Genomic DNA, 17,586 nt, shown 5'->3' with positions numbered 1-17,586 from the left:
TGTTATTTCTTCTCTTCAAATTGTTTTCATAGGAGGAAACTCCAGGAACTCCCAAAAAGAAGGAAACTAAAAAAAAATTCAAACTTGAGCCACATGATGACCAAGTGTTTCTGGATGGAAATGAGGTAAGAGTATTTAGCCTAGAAATCCAGTTTTCTATAGGAGTTTTTAGAAATATGTTTGCCTTCACTAAGAAAAGTAATTTAGAGAAATCTAACCATATACTTAAGTACAGATGCTCCTCACCTTACAGTGGGGTTACATCTCAATAAACCTACTATAAATTGAATATATCCTAAATTGAAAAGGCATTTAATATACCTAACCTACCAAATATTGCTTAGCCTAGCAATCCTTAAGTGTATTCAGAGCACTTCATTAGTTACAGTTGAGCAAAGTCATGTAACAAAGGCTTTTTAAAATTAATTGATTAACTGAGAGAAACAGTGAGCTCCCATCTACTGATTCACTCCTCAAATGCCTGCAATGGCTAGGGCTAGGCCAAGGGCAGTGCCATAATTGAGGACTACAATCCTTGTCAGCCAGGTCACCTCTCAGTTACTTGAACCATCAACTGCTGCCTCACAGAGTCTGCATTAGTAGGAAACTGGAGTAAAGAGCCAGAGTAAGGAACTGAACCTAGGTACTCTGATGTGAGATGCAGGGTGTCTTAATCATGAGGCAAAACGCCTGCTCCCAAATTCTCTTTAAAATAATGTATTGGATAGCTCATGTACACACACAGATGGATGTTTTGTGAATATAATGGGGTGCAAAACCCTGGCAGCAGAGTGCTGATAACCATTATGAGCACATGTCTGGCTGGGAACTGTCTCACTACTGCTACCCAGCATCATGAGAGAGTATCATACCATTTATCACTAGACTTGGAAAAGATCAAAATTCAAAATTTGAAGTACAGTTTGTATCAAATGCATATAACTCTCACATCATAAAGTCAAAAAAGTTGGGGACTATATGAGTATATTTTTTAAAAAATCAGTAATTTCTCTGGATTTAGATCTATTAAATATTAGAATAAGATTTGATTTTGTGTTAGTAATAGGAAACTTGGAAATAACATTGACCTCATCCATGAAATCTAGGGGTAAGCAGTACAGATATGTAGCTCCATGGTAGGACCGAGCTTCTCTTCTCTTCTCCACATGAGGCTTCCAGCTGTTTACTTCATGGTCCAAAATGACTGCCAAGTTTCTGTCTATACCCAAAAGAAGTTGGAAGCATGGAGAAAATGTCTGCTCTTTAAGGAACACAAATTAAATACACCATCCAGGAAGCTGTCTGTTTGATTTCTGCTTGGATTTCATTGGCCAGAAATGAGTCATTTGGTCATATGTAAAGTCTTAGAAATGCACTTTTTATAGTGGATGGCTATTGGCACAACTAAAAGGCAGTGTTTCTATTACTATAAAAGAATTAACACAATAGCTAACAGGCATCTACTGATCTCTGTCTCTTAGATAATATGCAGTCAAACATCTAACTTAAAGTGCCAAAATTTTCAACATTACTTGATGCCTTGCTCAAGATAATTTTATTGTATCTTTTGTAATGGGATGTCTGTGTGATGGTAGCCTTCCATGAAGACTGTTTAATTTACTCACTAATCAATGCAAAACATTGGTAATATAGTGGCCATTGAATTACTGTGAATTTCAAGACATCCTTTCTTGCTATTTGTAATACAAAAGTAGCATTCATAAAGTGTTAGCGTCTGTGGCTACATGTGTGAAGTTATAGGAAAACTTCAAAATATGTGTTGTGTTCTAGGCTCATTCCAGACATACTTGCACAAAAATCTCTAGAGTAGAATTAGGTGGTGGAATATATATTGGTATAAAGTGTTTTCAGGTGATTCTGATATTAACCTCTGGTTTAAGAGCCACTGGAATAGAAGACCACGGGACTTTTCTGAAGCAAGACTTCAGTTTCCTTCAGTTAAAACTTTAGCATCAGCTTTTATGGTAGACATTTTTTATATGCTTAGAGCATTATAAACACAATAAAATTCTCTAAAAGGAGGCTGTTATAGTCTAGCAAAAATATAAACATCTAATAAACATTTATAGTGTGAGAACACCAATCAAGAATATATCATTTGATCAGAAAGAACAAGGAGAGTCTAGAGACCCTAGACACTTGAGCTGAGCCTTGAAAGATGACTGGCAGATTACCATGTGGACCAGGAAGGAGTATAGGTCTGAAAAGAAGCAGCCTAAGCAAAACCATGCATGCTTGCCATGCAGAAAAACCTAGATTTTATTCTGCAGAAGGCAGTATGCACTCCAAAACTTTGAAGATTGGAAAATGTGTTTGTTTATTTAAATCATCTATTTTACAATGGTAAATGACAGAAATAATCTCTGGTGAATCTGATTCCTGAGAAGAGGTGCAGAGTAAAATAAAAGTAGAAGTGGAACTCCAGTATATTCAAAATAGAAAAACCAAGTCAGAAGACAGTACAATAAAGACTTCTGGTCATAACAGAAGTAGGAAGTGGAAAAGTACTGTTATTTATAGAAACTAAGAGTTTCATGGATGACGATGGAGCAGAGTTCTAATTTATTGTGTAAAATATCATTAGCCTTTGGGCCTGCACTGTGGCGTAGCAGGTAAAGCCACTGCCTGCAGTGCCGGCATCCCATATGGGCACCCATATGAGTCCCGGCTGCTCCACTTCTGATCCAGCTCTCCACTATGGCCTGGAAAACCAGTAGAAGATGACCCAAGTCCTTGGACCCCTGCACTTGTATGGGAGACCCAGAAGAAACTCCTGGCTCCTGACTTCAGATCGGCTCAGCTCTGACCATTGCAGCCATTTGAGGAGGGAACTAGCAGATTAAGACCTCTCTCTCTCTCTCTCTCTCTCTCTCTCTCTCTCTCTCTCTCTCTGCTTCTGCCTCTCTCTAACTCTGCCTTTCAAATAAATAAATACATCTTTAATATATATATATTTATTAGCCTATAAAAGTAAAAGTAAGCTTTGAAGCAGTGGTTCCCAACTTAGGGTTATAGATCTTCCATGGAGAAGTAGGCCCTGAAATTATTTCAAGAGAGTTACAGAGTCTTTATATTTACCAAGCATGGTCTTTATTGTGTCATATCAAAGGTGAGAATAGGGTGGAGTTGAGTGCTTCCAGATCTGCAGTAGCACAGGAGCCTTTTTTTTTTTTTAAGATTTATTTTATTTATTTGAAAGACAAAGTTACAGAGAGAGGTAAAGCCAGAGAGAGACCTGAGCTGATCTGAAACCAGGAGCCAGGAGCTTCTTCCGGGTCTCCACCATGGGTGCAGGGGTCCAAGGACATGGGCCTTCTTCTGCTTTCCCAGGCCATAGCAGAGAGCTGGATTGGAAGTGGAGCATCTGGGACTTGAACCGGCACCAATATGGGATGCCGGCATTGCAGACCGTGGCTTTAACTGTCTGCACCACAGCACTGGCCCCAGGATCCTGTCTTAACTTGGCTTTTAGCCCAGCTGGTTCATCATTACATTAAGGACAAACAGATTAATGATTATGAGTCTTTAGATTAAATAATAATTTGTACATCTGAACAGATTATTGAGTACATACAGTACATACAAATTTACTTAAGTACATTATAGATACAAAGTTTTCTTAGAATCTAACTGAATGTCAGAAAAACACCTTTACAGAAGGAAAGATCTTTGGAATTTTTTTTACATTAGAAAGTACCTCTCGGCCGGTGCCGCAGCTCACTAGGCTAATCCTCTGCCTTGCGGCGCCAGCACACCGGGTTCTAGTCCCGGTCAGGGCGCCGGATTCTGTCCTGGTTGCCCCTCTTTCAGGCCAGCTCTCTGCTGTGGCCCGGGAGTGCAGTGGAGGATGGCCCAAGTGCTTGGGCCCTGCACCCCATGGGAGACCAGGAAAAGCACCTGGCTCCTGGCTTCGAATCAGTGCGGTGTGCCGGCTGCAGCGTGGCGGCCATTGGAGGGTGAACCAACGGCAAAGGAAGACCTTTCTCTCTGTCTCTGTCTCTCACTGTCCACTCTGCCTGTCAAAAAAAAAAAAAAAGAAAGAAAGAAAGAAAGTACCTCTCTGATGTGTTAGAAGAGTGGTGACAGCTTGAGAAGACCTGAAATATAGAATTAAGCTTCATTTTCTAACGTGATTTTAGAAAGTTTCAGCACTGTGATTTCTTGTTTTTTCTAGGTGTATGTGTGGATCTATGACCCAGTTCACTTTAAAACGTTTGTCATGGGATTAATTCTTGGTAAGTAGCAGGATGTAAGTAGCATTAAACTACTGTATGAAATGTAGAAAACAAAATGCAAATGCCATAAAGAAAAACATTTCCAAATTTATAAAGTAGTTACCACTTGAACCAATGTTGTGGTGTAGCAGATTAAGCTTTTGCCTGCAATGCTGACATCCCACATGGGTGCTCATTCAAGAACTGGCTGCTCCACTTCCAATCTAGCTCTCTTCAAATGCACCTGGGGAAAGCAGTGGAAGATGGCCCAAGTACTTGGGCCCCTATACCCATTGGGAGACCCTGAAGAAGGTCCTGGCTTCCGCCTTGGCCATTGTGGCCATTTGGAGAGTGAACCAGCAGATGGAAGATCTCTCTGTCTCTCCTTCTCTTTTTAACTTGGCATTTAAAATTAAAAAAAAAATTAACACTTTCAAAAATATACAGTAAAGCCATAAGATAAGCAGTGAGTTAAGGATAATATTTGTGCCACATTAAAGCAAAAATATTTACGAGATTAACAGCCTGAAAGAAAAATAATAAAGGTAGCTCATAGACAAAGAAATACAATGGGAGTTGGTTCATGTCCCAGATGCTCCACTTCCAATCCAATCTTTTTTTTTATGATTTATTTATTTGAAAAATAGAGTTAGAAAGGGGGCGGGGAGACAGAGATATCTTCCATCCTCTGGTTCACTCTCCAAATGGCTGCAATGGCTGAAGCTAGGCCAATCCAAAGCCAGGATCCAGAAGCTTCTTCCAGGTCTCCTACATGGGGTCCAGGGGTGCAGGGACTTGGGCCATATTTTTCTGCTTTCCCAGTCATATTAGCAGGGAGCTGGATGGGAAGTGGAGCAGCCAGGACTTGAACTATTGCCCATATGAGACACCAGTGCCACAGGCAGCTGCTTTACCTACTACACCACAGCACTGGCCCCAGTAAGTTTAAAAAAAAAAAAAAATACAGTGACTAATCATCATGACTAACAGTAAGTCACACTTGTAGTAAGTACAAATTAAGGCAACAATGATTAAGAGGATTGTGGAGTTTTTTAATACAGGTTTTGGAAAAAATGGTAGTTGTACAAATGTGCATATAGAGGGATATTTGCATTGCACCGTTGTCTGTAATCTGGTAAAACTCAAAATAATTCAAGTTTCTCAATAAGAGAATCTGAAATAAATTACAGTACCCCTATACAATAGAATCATGCACCTCTTAAAGAATTAGGATGTTCTGATGGAAAGATATCTAAATAGAATTAGTGAACAAAGAAAATTACAAAAGAGTAAAGATGGTATAAACTTTTTCATTTAGAAGAAAAAAAAGTTTTTGGGGGTCAGCATTGTGGCACAGCAAGTTAAGGGGCCACCTGCAACACTGGCATCCTATCTGAGTCCTGGGTCAAGTAAAGCCTACTCCACTTCTGAACCAGCTCCTTGTTAATGTGCCTGAGAAAGCAGCAGCAGATGACCTGAGTGTTTGGGGCCCCTGCTACACACGTGAGAGACCTGGATGGAGTTCTAGACTCCTGACTTTGTCCTGTGGCCAGTCTGGCCATTACAGCCATTTGGGGAGTAAACCAGTGATGGAAATCGGTGTCTCTCTGTTTCTCTGTAACTCTGCCTTCCAAATAAATAAATAAATTTTCAAAAATATATTTTTAGGTTTGTAGGTTCATTTATATATATAGATAATCTGGGAATACAAATAAACTTAATACTTTTGGGGAATGGAACAAGAATTGAATGAAGACTATACGCTTTGGTTTTGATTTTTTTTAAGATTTATTTTTATTTATTTGAAAGGTAGAGTGACTCAGAGAGGGAGAGAGAAAGAGAGAAAGGAATCTTTCATCTGCTGGTTTACTTTCCAAATGGCCAAGTCTGGGCCAAGCCGACTGAAGCCAGGAACTCTGTCCAGGTCTCCCAAGTGGGTTGCAGGGGCCCATGTGCCTGGGCCATCTTCCACTGCTCTCCCAGGCACATTAGCAGGGAGCTGGATCAGAAAATGGAGCAGCCAGGACACAAACCAGTGCTGCAATATGGGGTGCCAGCATCGCAGACAACAGCTTAACCTGCTACACCATAATGCTGGCCTCTGATTTGGTTTTTTAACATTAGTGGATATTCCTGGAAATACAGGGCAGGGGTGGGTGGGGAAAGAATGATTCAACAAATAGAGAAAAATAGATAGCAGATAAAATAAACTTGGTCAATATGATGTCATGGGTACCCCATCAAATAACTTTTTTTTTTTTAAGATTATTTATTTTACTTGAAAAAGTTACAGAGAGGCAGAGAGAGAGAGAGAAAGTCTTCCATCTGCTGGTTCACTCCCCAAATGTCTGCAAAGGCAGAGCTGGGCTGATCCAAAGCCAGGAGCTTCTTCTGGGTCTCCCACACAGGTGCAGGGGTCTCAAGGACTTGGGCCATCTTCTACTGCTTTCCCAGGCCTTAGCAGAGAGCTGGATCAGAAGTGGAGCATCTGGGACATGAACTGGCGCCCATGTGGGATTTTGGCGCTGCGGGCAGCGGCTTTACCTGCTACACCACAGTCCACTCCTCCCCTCAAATAACTTTTATAAGTCAAAAACCAAACCCAATCCATAGCTAGTAACTGATAACCTTTGGTTGCTTAACACTGTACTATAATCACTTTGCTAAATATTTTATGTGCAGTGTCAGTTAATCTTCAACCTTTAAAAAATAGGAACAGACACCTTACTAATATAAGGTAGCTTAACTGCTTTCTCTGTCTCTCCCTCCCTCTCTCTGTCACTCTGCCTTTAAAATAAATAAAATAAATCCTTAAAAAATTATAATTAATCTCAAAAGATTAAAACTTGTCCAGGGTTACTTAACTTAAAAATGATAGAGCTAGAATTTTCATCCTAGTATTACTCTGAAAACTTAATAACCAGACTTCTGACTTCTTAAAATTCTTTCATATGGCTTCATTTCACTTGCAAAAAACCTGGGGAGTATATAATTACCATAATTACCAAAAAACCCATATGTAGCAGAATAACTTGGTGAACCTTTTCAATCTGTGGTTATTAGAACTCCATCCCTGAATCAGAATCTCCCGGAAGAGGTTTTTTTTTTTTTTTTTTTTGAGGTTAGCTGTCTGTTGTTTCTTCAAGCTATCCTGCTCTGTATACAAATATTTTAATAGCCAAAAAATAAGGTATTCTTAGCTTGAAAATGACATCAGTTGATAATTTGAGAAACTAACAGTTTGATTTTTAGACAGTGCTCTTTTCTGATTATATGTAACTTACTAAAAAAATCCTAACGTAATTTAAGAACAGTATCAAGTGTTAGGTTGAATAATAGGAAATTGCTCATAATTAACCCTTTTTTACCTATAAAAATAACAACACTGTATTTCAGTATGTTTTGTTTTCACCATATCCCCCCGCTGGCCCTCCCCAGAAGTGTTTGCTGTTAGTACAGCCGAGCCGTTAGACTTTCTGTTCTACAAGTTATGAATGTAAATGCTGCTTCTTGTTTCAGTGATTGCGGTGATAGCAGCCACCCTCTTCCCTCTTTGGCCAGCCGAAATGAGAGTCGGTGTTTATTACCTCAGTGTGGGCGCAGGCTGTTTTGTAGCCAGCATTCTTCTCCTTGCTGTTGGTGAGTATTGTTATTAATAAAACTGGCCTCAGTAAGGTAGGTATTAAGTAATAGAAGTATAATCTGGAACTTCAGGAAAGCTTAATAGTAGAATCCATGTAGATAAATCAAGAAGTATTTACTCCTACTTTCTGGGTCAAATCCCAAGCCTGACTTGGACTTGATTAGATTTGGTCTAATCTGAAGGGGGAGGATTAATGTATCTTTTTTTAAAGTTGTTTTTATTATAACTATTACTTTTGATTGACAGATCATAATTGTATATACCTTATGGGTACAATGTATTGTTTTGTAGACAATGCAGAACGATTAAATCAAGCTAATTAGCATCTATCACCTGTCTTACCTGTCATTTTTTATGAGACCTTTGAAATTTATTCTCAGTTGTTTTGAAACACATAATATATTTTGTGTCTTAATCTGTATAGTTATACTTCAAAATTAGTTACAACAAGGGGTTTAATAGCTTTACAGTGGCCATTATTTATTCATTTATTTATTTTTAAAGATTTTATTTTATTTGAGAGGTAGAGTTACAGATAGTGAGAGGGAGAGACAGAGAAAGTTCTTCCTTCCATTGGTTCACTCCTCAAATGGCCGCAATGGCCAGAGCTGTGCTGATCCGAAGCCAGGAGCCAGGAGTTTCCTCCCAGGTCTCCCATGGGGGTGCAGGGGCCCAAGCGCTTGGGCTATCTTCCACTGCTTTCCCAGGCCATAGCAGAGAGCTGGATTGGAAGAGGAGCAGCCAGGTCTAGAACCAGCACCCATATGGGATGGCAGCGCCACAGGTGGAGGATTAATTTGCCAACCCCCCATCATTTATTAAAAGTAATATTTTCTGTAAAACATTTGATTTGATTTTAAGGTAAATAAAACTTATATATTAAATGTTTAAATTCTATGCACATATTCAATATGTGGTTCTAAAAATTTGGCTTGCTATGTGGGAGAAGATCAGTAATTTTCATTGAGGTGCCAGAGTAAATCCTAGACTCATTAGTTGATAAATATTTTGAAAAGTAAACAAGAAAACATCAAATAAATATTTTTCCACAGTTTTAGATGATCAGTGTTTTATAGTTAAAAGTATAAATATAACTGAAAGAACAAATAGATTTTGATGACCAAGAATTTTAAAAACCAGGGCTATTGTCATGGCGTAGCAAATTAAGCCACTGCCTGTAACTCTGGCATCTCATCTGGGTGCCGGTTTGTGTCCCAGCTGCTCCAATTCCAATCCAACTCCCTGCTGATGTACCTGGGAAAGCAGCAGCAGATGACTCAAGTACTTGGGCCACTGCATCCATGTGGGAGATAGAGTGAAGCTCCTAGCCCCTTGCTTCAACCTGGCCCAGCCCCGGCCTTTGCAGTCAATTGGGGAGTGAACCAAATGTCTCTCCCTCTCTGTATATAATTTTGCCTTTCAAATAAATAAATCTTAAAGAATTAAACCCTTTTCACATCAAACAAACAAAATTACAAACAAGCAACGGGGGCCAGCACCATGGCTCACTTGGTTAATCCTCTTCTTGTGGCACCGGCATCCCATATGGGCGCCAGGTTCTAGTCCCAGTTGCTCCTCTACCAGTCCAGCTCTCTGCTGTGGCCCGGGGGCCCAGTGGAGGATGGCCCAGGTGCTTGGGCCCCTGCATCTGCTTGGGAGACCAGGAAGAAGTGCCTGGCTCTTGGCTTCGGATCAGCGCAACTCTGGCTGTGGCGGCCATTTGGGGAGTGAACCAGTGAAAGGAAGACCTTTCTCTCTGTCTGTCTCTCTCACTGTCTGTAACTCTGTCAAATTTAAAAAAAAAAAAAAAAAAAAAAAGCAACAATCTGACAGGACAGGCCAAAAAAATAAAATCCCCAACTACTCATATCAATTGATAGGAGAAGCTGAATATTAAATGATAAAGACACAAATGTCCTTTCATCCTTTAGAAGAGGGAATAAAAACAAAACGATAAATATGTAAAAATGCTCATCACTCGTAGTCAAAGAATAAATTAAGATAATAAGGTATTTTTCTATATAACTATACAGATCTTTTTGAAATAGTAATACCAGGGTAAGCATGACTGAAAGGAAATGCAACCAAATGTGAATAGTGGTGGTAGTTACGATTTTAATCTTATTTACATTTGTCTATATTTTCCCACGATAACCATATTACCTATTCTGGTTTAAAACCAACAAATACCATTTTATTTGAAATCCTAGTCTTTGAAAATTGTCCTATGTCATGTGGGAAACTCAATTTTTCAACTTGAGAAAGATGCATGAAATTTTTTCATCTTATCTAAAATTGTCTGATGATTATTTAATTATATTGAGTTCCTTGATCCACCAGGAGTTTATGTCAGTGTATGTAATGAAGTTCTGATTATTTTCCCCAAGTAACAAATCAGCTTTCCACCAAGATATAGGAATATGTCTTTATAAAAGATGAAACAACACCAATTTTACTGACCTAATATCTGTTGTTACAGGACATTATTTGACCAAGATTATCTGAACTGGGTATAGATTGTATGATACATACATATTTCTTACATTTTTAAAGCATTGCTCCTACAGCCCCAAGTAATTACCCTTTACCCTGGCCATCAGGACATCCTCGGTCAGTGCTACCATCTGTGGACACAGGAGCTCATTGAGTTTTCCTTTAACCCATTATGTTTGTGGGCTTCTTTTCTCTATGATCTCAGAAAAACCCTGCTGCTCCTGCATGCTACAAGCACATTTGTATGCCAGGAAATAATAAATAAGCCTGTTGAGCAGGTAACTTGGTGTAATACCTGCATCCAGAAAAAAAAGGCATATATTTTGATTTGACATTAGATATAACAAAATTTATGCCTTATGGCTCTCAAACCACCGAAATTTAGAAAATCCTTGAAAATTTGCAACAATAGTTTAGCTCCACTAAATGATTCATGGTTGTTATTTTACTCTTGAAAATACTGTTTCTTCAGTAGTGTTTTTTTATATTTTTTCAAAAACACTATGGATTTAAGTATTCATTATGAATCCAAATTGTCTTGTGAATTAAAATAGGAAACAAACCCAACAGTTTGTGTTAATTCTGTTAGGAAATACAATTCCAAATATACTGTCAAGTAATTTTGACATGTAGCTCATTTAAAACTGGATATTTAGGTTATCCTGTGAAGTATTAGATATTAATAAAAATTATATTTGGTGTTACTCTGTGCATTGTTAATATCACCACTTAAAACAACACCTCCAGCAGTTTTATAAAATGTGTCACTTTTAGTACAGGAACAAAATTGTAGTACATGTCACTTTTTCCATGATTCTCCCCCTCTTGCCCTTGGTAATCTGGTGCTACATAAAGAAAAACTATAAAACATGGTAGAATTCTGCTGTGCCCAGTTAGTGTGTGGTAAGAAATTAGGTTTTGTAAGTATTTGTGTCATTTCTGTATTGCTGTTTTGGGGATATAATGGGAAATTTTGTATTATGAACCATCTTTTACAACCTTGTGAAAGCTACCATAGTATTGTAATTGTATTTAGAGAAAAACTTCCTTAAATTGTTCATTATCTCTGTTTCTCTATGGGTGAAGTTTTTTCTTTAAGATTTATTTATTTTTATGTGTAGGGGGGTCACGGAACAGAGACAGAGATTTTCCGTTTACTGGTTCACTCCCCAAAATGGCCTCAACAGCTAGGGCTGGACCCAATCAGGTGCCAGGAACTCCTTCCTGGTCTCCCACATGAATGGCAGGGACCCATCTTCCGCTGCCTTCCTAGGCATATTAACAGGAAGTTGCATCAGAATCAAAGTAACTGGGACTGGCACTGGCCCTGGCACTCCAATATGGGATGCCAGCTGTGCAAGTGGCAGCTTAACATAACATAGGCCCTTGGAATTAAATCATACTTTTAGACATACAAAGGTACCTCTAAAAGTTCATGGCAAAATGGAGTATAAAAGTAAGTTTATTTTGGCTCAAAAAAGTTTTTGAAATCATTGCATGATTTTTCAATTTATGAACTTCTTGAAGAATCCTCCTATGCATAGATTTCAAACATTTTTGCACCAAAATAAACTTACCTTTAAAAAAAAAAGATTTATTTATTTGAAAGCTAGTGTTACAGAAAGAGAAAGAGCTCTTCCATCCGTTGGTTCATTCTCCAAATGGCTGCAACAACCGGAGGTTGGCTAATCCAAAGCCAGGAGGAGCCAGGAGCTTCTTCTAGGTCTCCAATGTGGATGCAGGGGCCAAGGACCTGGGCCATTCTCTCACTGCTTTCCCAGGCCTTAGCAGAGAGCTGGATCTAATTGGAGCAGCCGAGACTTGAACTGGTAGCTGTGTGGGATGCCTGCACAGCAGGCTTTACCTGCCACGCCACAGTGCCAGCCCCAAACTTATCTTTTAATTCCATTTTGCTGTGAGCTTTTTGAGGTACCCTCATATTTACCATTTTTGTTTATCAAATTCTGATGTAAATGAATCTTTAGAATATTTCTATTCTTATAAACATTAAAATTCTGCCTTATAAATAGGTATTTTGTTTACAAATACTACTTTATAAATATCAAGGCAGCTATACCCATTTTCTTTTCTCTGAAGCAAATAATGGAAAAAGCATAAATAAGCTTTTTTCAGACTTTATATATATATATGCCATATATAGATATGTGGTACAATTGTTTCTAAAGGAAACAAAATACAAAATATAACAAAAACACCTGAAATTCACATAATCATCATGACCTTTAAGAAAAAAGGAAATATCACTCCACTGTACCTAATTGGTAAATTAAGGTAAGACTATATGAAGTATTGGGGTTTGTGATAATTTATTACTACAAATTTTAAAATCCAATTTCTGTTATCCCACAGTTGTTTCATAGTATTGTTCTAAAAGAGTAACTCATAAACCTTATGTGATTTACTTAATTAGTAAAACAAAGAAGATTAAAAAGTAGAAATTCACTAATTCTGGGAATCTTTATCCAGGCAGAGTAGGCACATGCCTCAAACCCACAATACTTGCCAGGGCCCACAGAAATGTTTTCATTTTCATTTAAAATCAGAAAATAGTAAAATCAGAAATAGTAATCTGCATATGTGAATATATAATAGCAAACCTATCCAGTATTATGTTTGCATCTATACCAAAGTAGTCATTAGTATATGTAAAATAGAATTTTGATTATTTCTTACAGAGTAAGTGCCCTATAAAGGCAAAAGTATCTAGGACCTACAAAAGTCATGATGCAGCCCTGCTGTTTTCCTTTTAAAGGCTTCATTCTTAGAGTATCCTTTATGTGTTACTCACAATTTTTTTCCTTTTCTTGTACTATAATCTCATAAATATTTAAACTCCAACTCACTATTATGTTTATTAATGTATAGCATTGCAGTCACTGTACAGAAATCATAAGTGTATATGCATGAAACAGCACTTCTATGAAAAATATAATTTTTAAGTGCTGTTATATCACTGTGCCCTTAAGTTTTAATATCTGCTGCTAAAATACTGTGCTAGCTGCTGAACTAGTCAGGATTTAAATATTCACGTTTAAAGTGCTTGAAATATGCAGTAGTGGAGCTCAATGTTTGTCTAGTGTTTTATTAACAGAAATCCCTGCTGTCTGAACCAATCTTTGAAATACTCAGTTAAAGAAATCTTTCTCTCCACAGCTCGTTGCATTCTGTTTCTCATAATTTGGCTCATAACTGGAGGAAGACACCACTTTTGGTTCTTGCCAAATCTGACTGCTGACGTGGGCTTCATTGACTCCTTCAGGCCTCTGTACACACATGAATATAAAGGACCAAAAGCAGACTTAAAGAAAGATGAGAAATCTGAAACCAAAAAGCAGCAGAAGTCTGACAGTGAGGAAAAGTCAGACAGTGAGAAAAAAGAAGATGAGGAGGGAAAAGTAGGACCAGGGAATCACGGACCAGAAGGCTCCGCTGGGGAACGGCATTCAGACACAGACAGTGACAGGCGGGAAGACGACCGATCCCAGCACAGTAGTGGAAATGGGAATGATTTTGAAATGATCACAAAGGAAGAACTGGAACAGCAAACAGATGGGGATTGTGAAGAAGAGGAGGAGGAAGATGAGGATGAAGAAACACCTAAGTCTTCACATGAAAAATCATAATCTCACTAATTTGGGGACTGAATAGTGCAAGAAGTTGGATTTTCTATGTTGGTTGATCATTATAATGTACACATGGCATTTGTAGCATTCTTTAAATCCATTTCTAAAATGTATTTGACATCTAAGCAGTTATATTCAGTCATTTGTTTTACAAAATTTTGGTACAGTCTAAAGCCATTAATAAGTTATCCATTTGATAATTTTACAGTAAATAGATCTCATGCATTTTGATAGTTATCAAAGATGTACTTTACATAATGACATTTAGATTAAGGGCATTTTTTGATAGTTGTATGGCTTTTTACTGTTAGACTAATCAAAATAACTTTAAAAGAAATAAAGAAACTCCAGCATTTCAGATTTTGCATAGTTATGTAGCCATTTCACAGTTTCTTTAAGATGAAATGCTTAAACTCATTGTTCTTAATAGTTAATTAAGCTTTTGTTTTTCATTATAAAATAATACCAGGAAATTTCCTTTTATGATTCCAAGTTAGCAGGGTTCAAAAGCATTTTGTGCAAACAAGCCAACTAGTAACAATACATCGACACTTTTAGTTTAGCTACAAACTCTCCTTTCCCAACGTAGGAAATCCAAACTGATTTGTACATCCAATTCCAAGGAAGGTGTTCATCTCCAGCAGAAGCAGCGAACAGCATTGGTTGGAACGTGTTGACTCTTGTTCCTTCCCTATCTCCTGTCGTAACGTAAAGTGTATTCTGTACATAATTTACAAAGAAAACAAACATTTTATTTTAATTGTTGCTTATTATTTAGACATTTCTCAACACTTAAATTTGTAAAAGTAAGTCCATGTAAGGGTATGTTTTTAGAAATGGAAGTTTCGATAACCCACAGAACATCTGCGATCTTTCTACAGCAGCTTCAGTTTTGTGCCAACATTCCATGTATTTGACTATGAGTAAAAACTGATCCTTATTAAATAAGAGCAGACTTAAAGTAGCTGTTTGTATGCCTTAATGTCTATTTTGATTTATTTTAAATCTTTACATTCAGAAATGGGTACTGTATTATCAGACCAGACGGCACTGCTGTGAAAGATAATTTACTGTTCTAAAATATCAATTTAAAATAAAGAATATGAAAGAAAAAATAAGAGAACCATTGCACTCTAATTGCTTTAAACTAGTTTTACAGCTTGATTTTATGCCTCATATCTGTTATAAGTCTTAGAAAAATTTTGTTTAATTATAATCATAATCATTCCTTAAAGTTACGCTCTTAAAAACTGGTAATGAATATAAAATGAGTTTCCTTCTGTCACAGAGCATTTTGCCTTGTAGTTGGAGTAAGTCATGTATGTAGCTCTTTATTTTCCTTTGGCCTGTTCTCATCTAACTTAACCAATGATGTTAAGTTTTCCTAATTTTGCAAGAGAATACATTTTCTGTATATTAACACACTTCATTAAACATAACTTGATTGCTGCTTTATAACATTCCCATAAATGGGCAGAAATGTGACTGTTTGATATTAATGCAACTTCATCAAAGCTGCAATCATTTTAAGAGTTCTCAGCAAATATTCATTAATTTTTGTGCCTGGGTATTTTCCTGTCACATTTGCAGAACTTTTTTATTTTCACAGAAAGGACATCTGTAATCACCAGAAATATTAATATTTATTTTTGTGTATGAAATTGATACCAGAAGTGTATTCAAGAAATAAAAAAGACTGTTAACCATTACTACTGTGATAATACCCAGGCACTTAAAATGTATCCTGAAATACTTTATAATATATGTACTGTTTCTAGTCTTAAAGACATTTGGAGCATGGTGGACAAGAAAGTCACCTTACTGGTTTATAGAGTCTTACAGAATATTAGTACAAATTTTTAGAAATAGCAGATGAGGGAAATGGGGGGGCGGGGATATTAAGATTGAAAAGTGAGTTAGAAGTTTCAGCTTAATATCTGTTTTACTATTTAAGGTTATATAATTTAAACCAATATAAAAGTCAAAAGGCTGACTCAGAAGAATAGATGGCTCTGTTGATTAACATTAAATACTCTTATGCCAAAGCCTGGAGAATTGTTTACAGTAATCAATTGAATGGTGACTTTTTTTTTTAAGAGTTTCAGATTTGCTATGCTACTGTAAGTGAGCAGTTAAAAAAAATTGGACCACCTAAGCAGGACTGAATTAATCAGAGGCTAAATCCAAGTGGCAAGAATAACATGTATGTGATTACTCCTAGAGTCAACATATTACATAGGGTGCTTTCCTTTTCCCTCCATCTGAATTCTTTAGCTTTGAAGCTGTGGGGCTCTCTATATAATACTAAGTGAAATAATTTAGATTTAGTTGAATGCTATTAAAAAGTAAATGCTATAAAATAATAAATTTTATATATCATACTGAAATTCTGCAGCAGTAATGGATTTTGATGTTTCCCCCTTCTTTCTGGTTTTACATCATAAGGACCAGGTAGCTACTGCCTAGAAAAAATAATCTTGTGTTTTTAGTATGTTGAATTTTTTTTCTTTAATCTTTCTTAGGAACTGGAAAATAGCAGGTACAGTTGATACTCATTCGTGGTAGTTATATTCTATAAAGTCACTGAATTAGCAAATGCTGAACCATTACTAGAGGAAGGAAAGCCAGGGCTGAGTTTCTGCAAACCTCTGGTTACAGCATTTCCATCAGCTGGTCGATGCATAGACGTGGTATAGGTTGTTTCTGTTTTAAGGCCACCTCATTTAATGTTGTTGAGTCATTAACATTGAACTCACGGCTGTAGCACTGTAACTTATGCCTGAATGAAGCTTATCTAGCATGTTTTCTCTGTCGGCTACTTCACAGCCTTTTTGCTCTGAGGAACACTACTTAGCACCTCAGCATTATATTTTAAACAGTGAAATCAAGGGCAGACATTTAGTGCAGCAATTAAGTTGCTGCTTATCAGGCCCACACTCCATATTAGAGGACCTGGTTGGGTCCCAGCTACTTTGCTTCCAATACAGCTTCCTACTGGTGTGCACCCTGAGAGGTAGCCAATGATGGCCCAAGTGCTTGGGTTGCTACCACTACATGGAAGATCCACACTGAGTTCCAGGCTCCTGTCTTTGGCCTGGCCCAGCCCTGGCTATTGTGGGCTTTTGGGAATTGAATCAGCAGAAGGAAGATTGGTCTCCCTCTGTCTATCTGTCTCTATCTCTGTCTCTGTCTTTCTGCCTTCTGAGTAAAATGAAAAATAATGTATTTTTAAAAGATCTGTTTATTTGAAGGCAGGGTTACAGCAAGAGAGGGGGAGACAAAGAGGTCTTCCATTACCAGCTCACTCCCCAGGCTGAAGCCAGATCTCCCACGTGAGTGGCAGAGGCCTAAACACTTGAGCCATCTGCTGATGCCATTTCCAGGGCATTAGCAGGGAGCTGGGTCAGAAACAGCAGCCGGAATATGAACTGGTGCCCATATGGAATGCTGACACAGTAGGCAGAGCCTTTACACACCGCCACAACGCCGGCTCCAGAAATAAATGTTTTAAAGATATTAAACAGTGAAATCAACAAAACTTACAAAAATGCACAAAACGTGGCATTAACTA

General features: G+C 37.7%; 1 protein-coding gene across 1 annotated transcript in view; it reads left to right on the top strand.

Annotated features, from left to right (window-relative positions):
- Nucleotides 1–15,724, top strand: part of SEC62 (SEC62 preprotein translocation factor) — a 35,750-nt gene extending 20,026 nt beyond the window's left edge. The window contains exons 5-8 of the mRNA XM_008266466.5: nt 33–125; nt 4,196–4,256; nt 7,755–7,874; nt 13,546–15,724. Of these exons, the coding sequence (XP_008264688.1) occupies nt 33–125; nt 4,196–4,256; nt 7,755–7,874; nt 13,546–14,015 (744 nt within the window). The 3' untranslated portion in view covers nt 14,016–15,724. The remainder of the gene's footprint in view (nt 1–32; nt 126–4,195; nt 4,257–7,754; nt 7,875–13,545) is intronic.
- The last annotated feature ends 1,862 nt before the right edge of the window (nt 15,725–17,586 follow it).

This window comes from Oryctolagus cuniculus, chromosome 4 (genome assembly GCF_051225735.1).
Source record: "Oryctolagus cuniculus isolate XC-2025 breed Fujian yellow rabbit chromosome 4, ASM5122573v1, whole genome shotgun sequence".
Lineage (NCBI taxonomy): Eukaryota > Metazoa > Chordata > Mammalia > Lagomorpha > Leporidae > Oryctolagus > Oryctolagus cuniculus.
The sequence above is the reverse complement of the archived record's forward strand: the minus strand, read 5'-3'. Positions and strand labels throughout refer to the sequence as shown.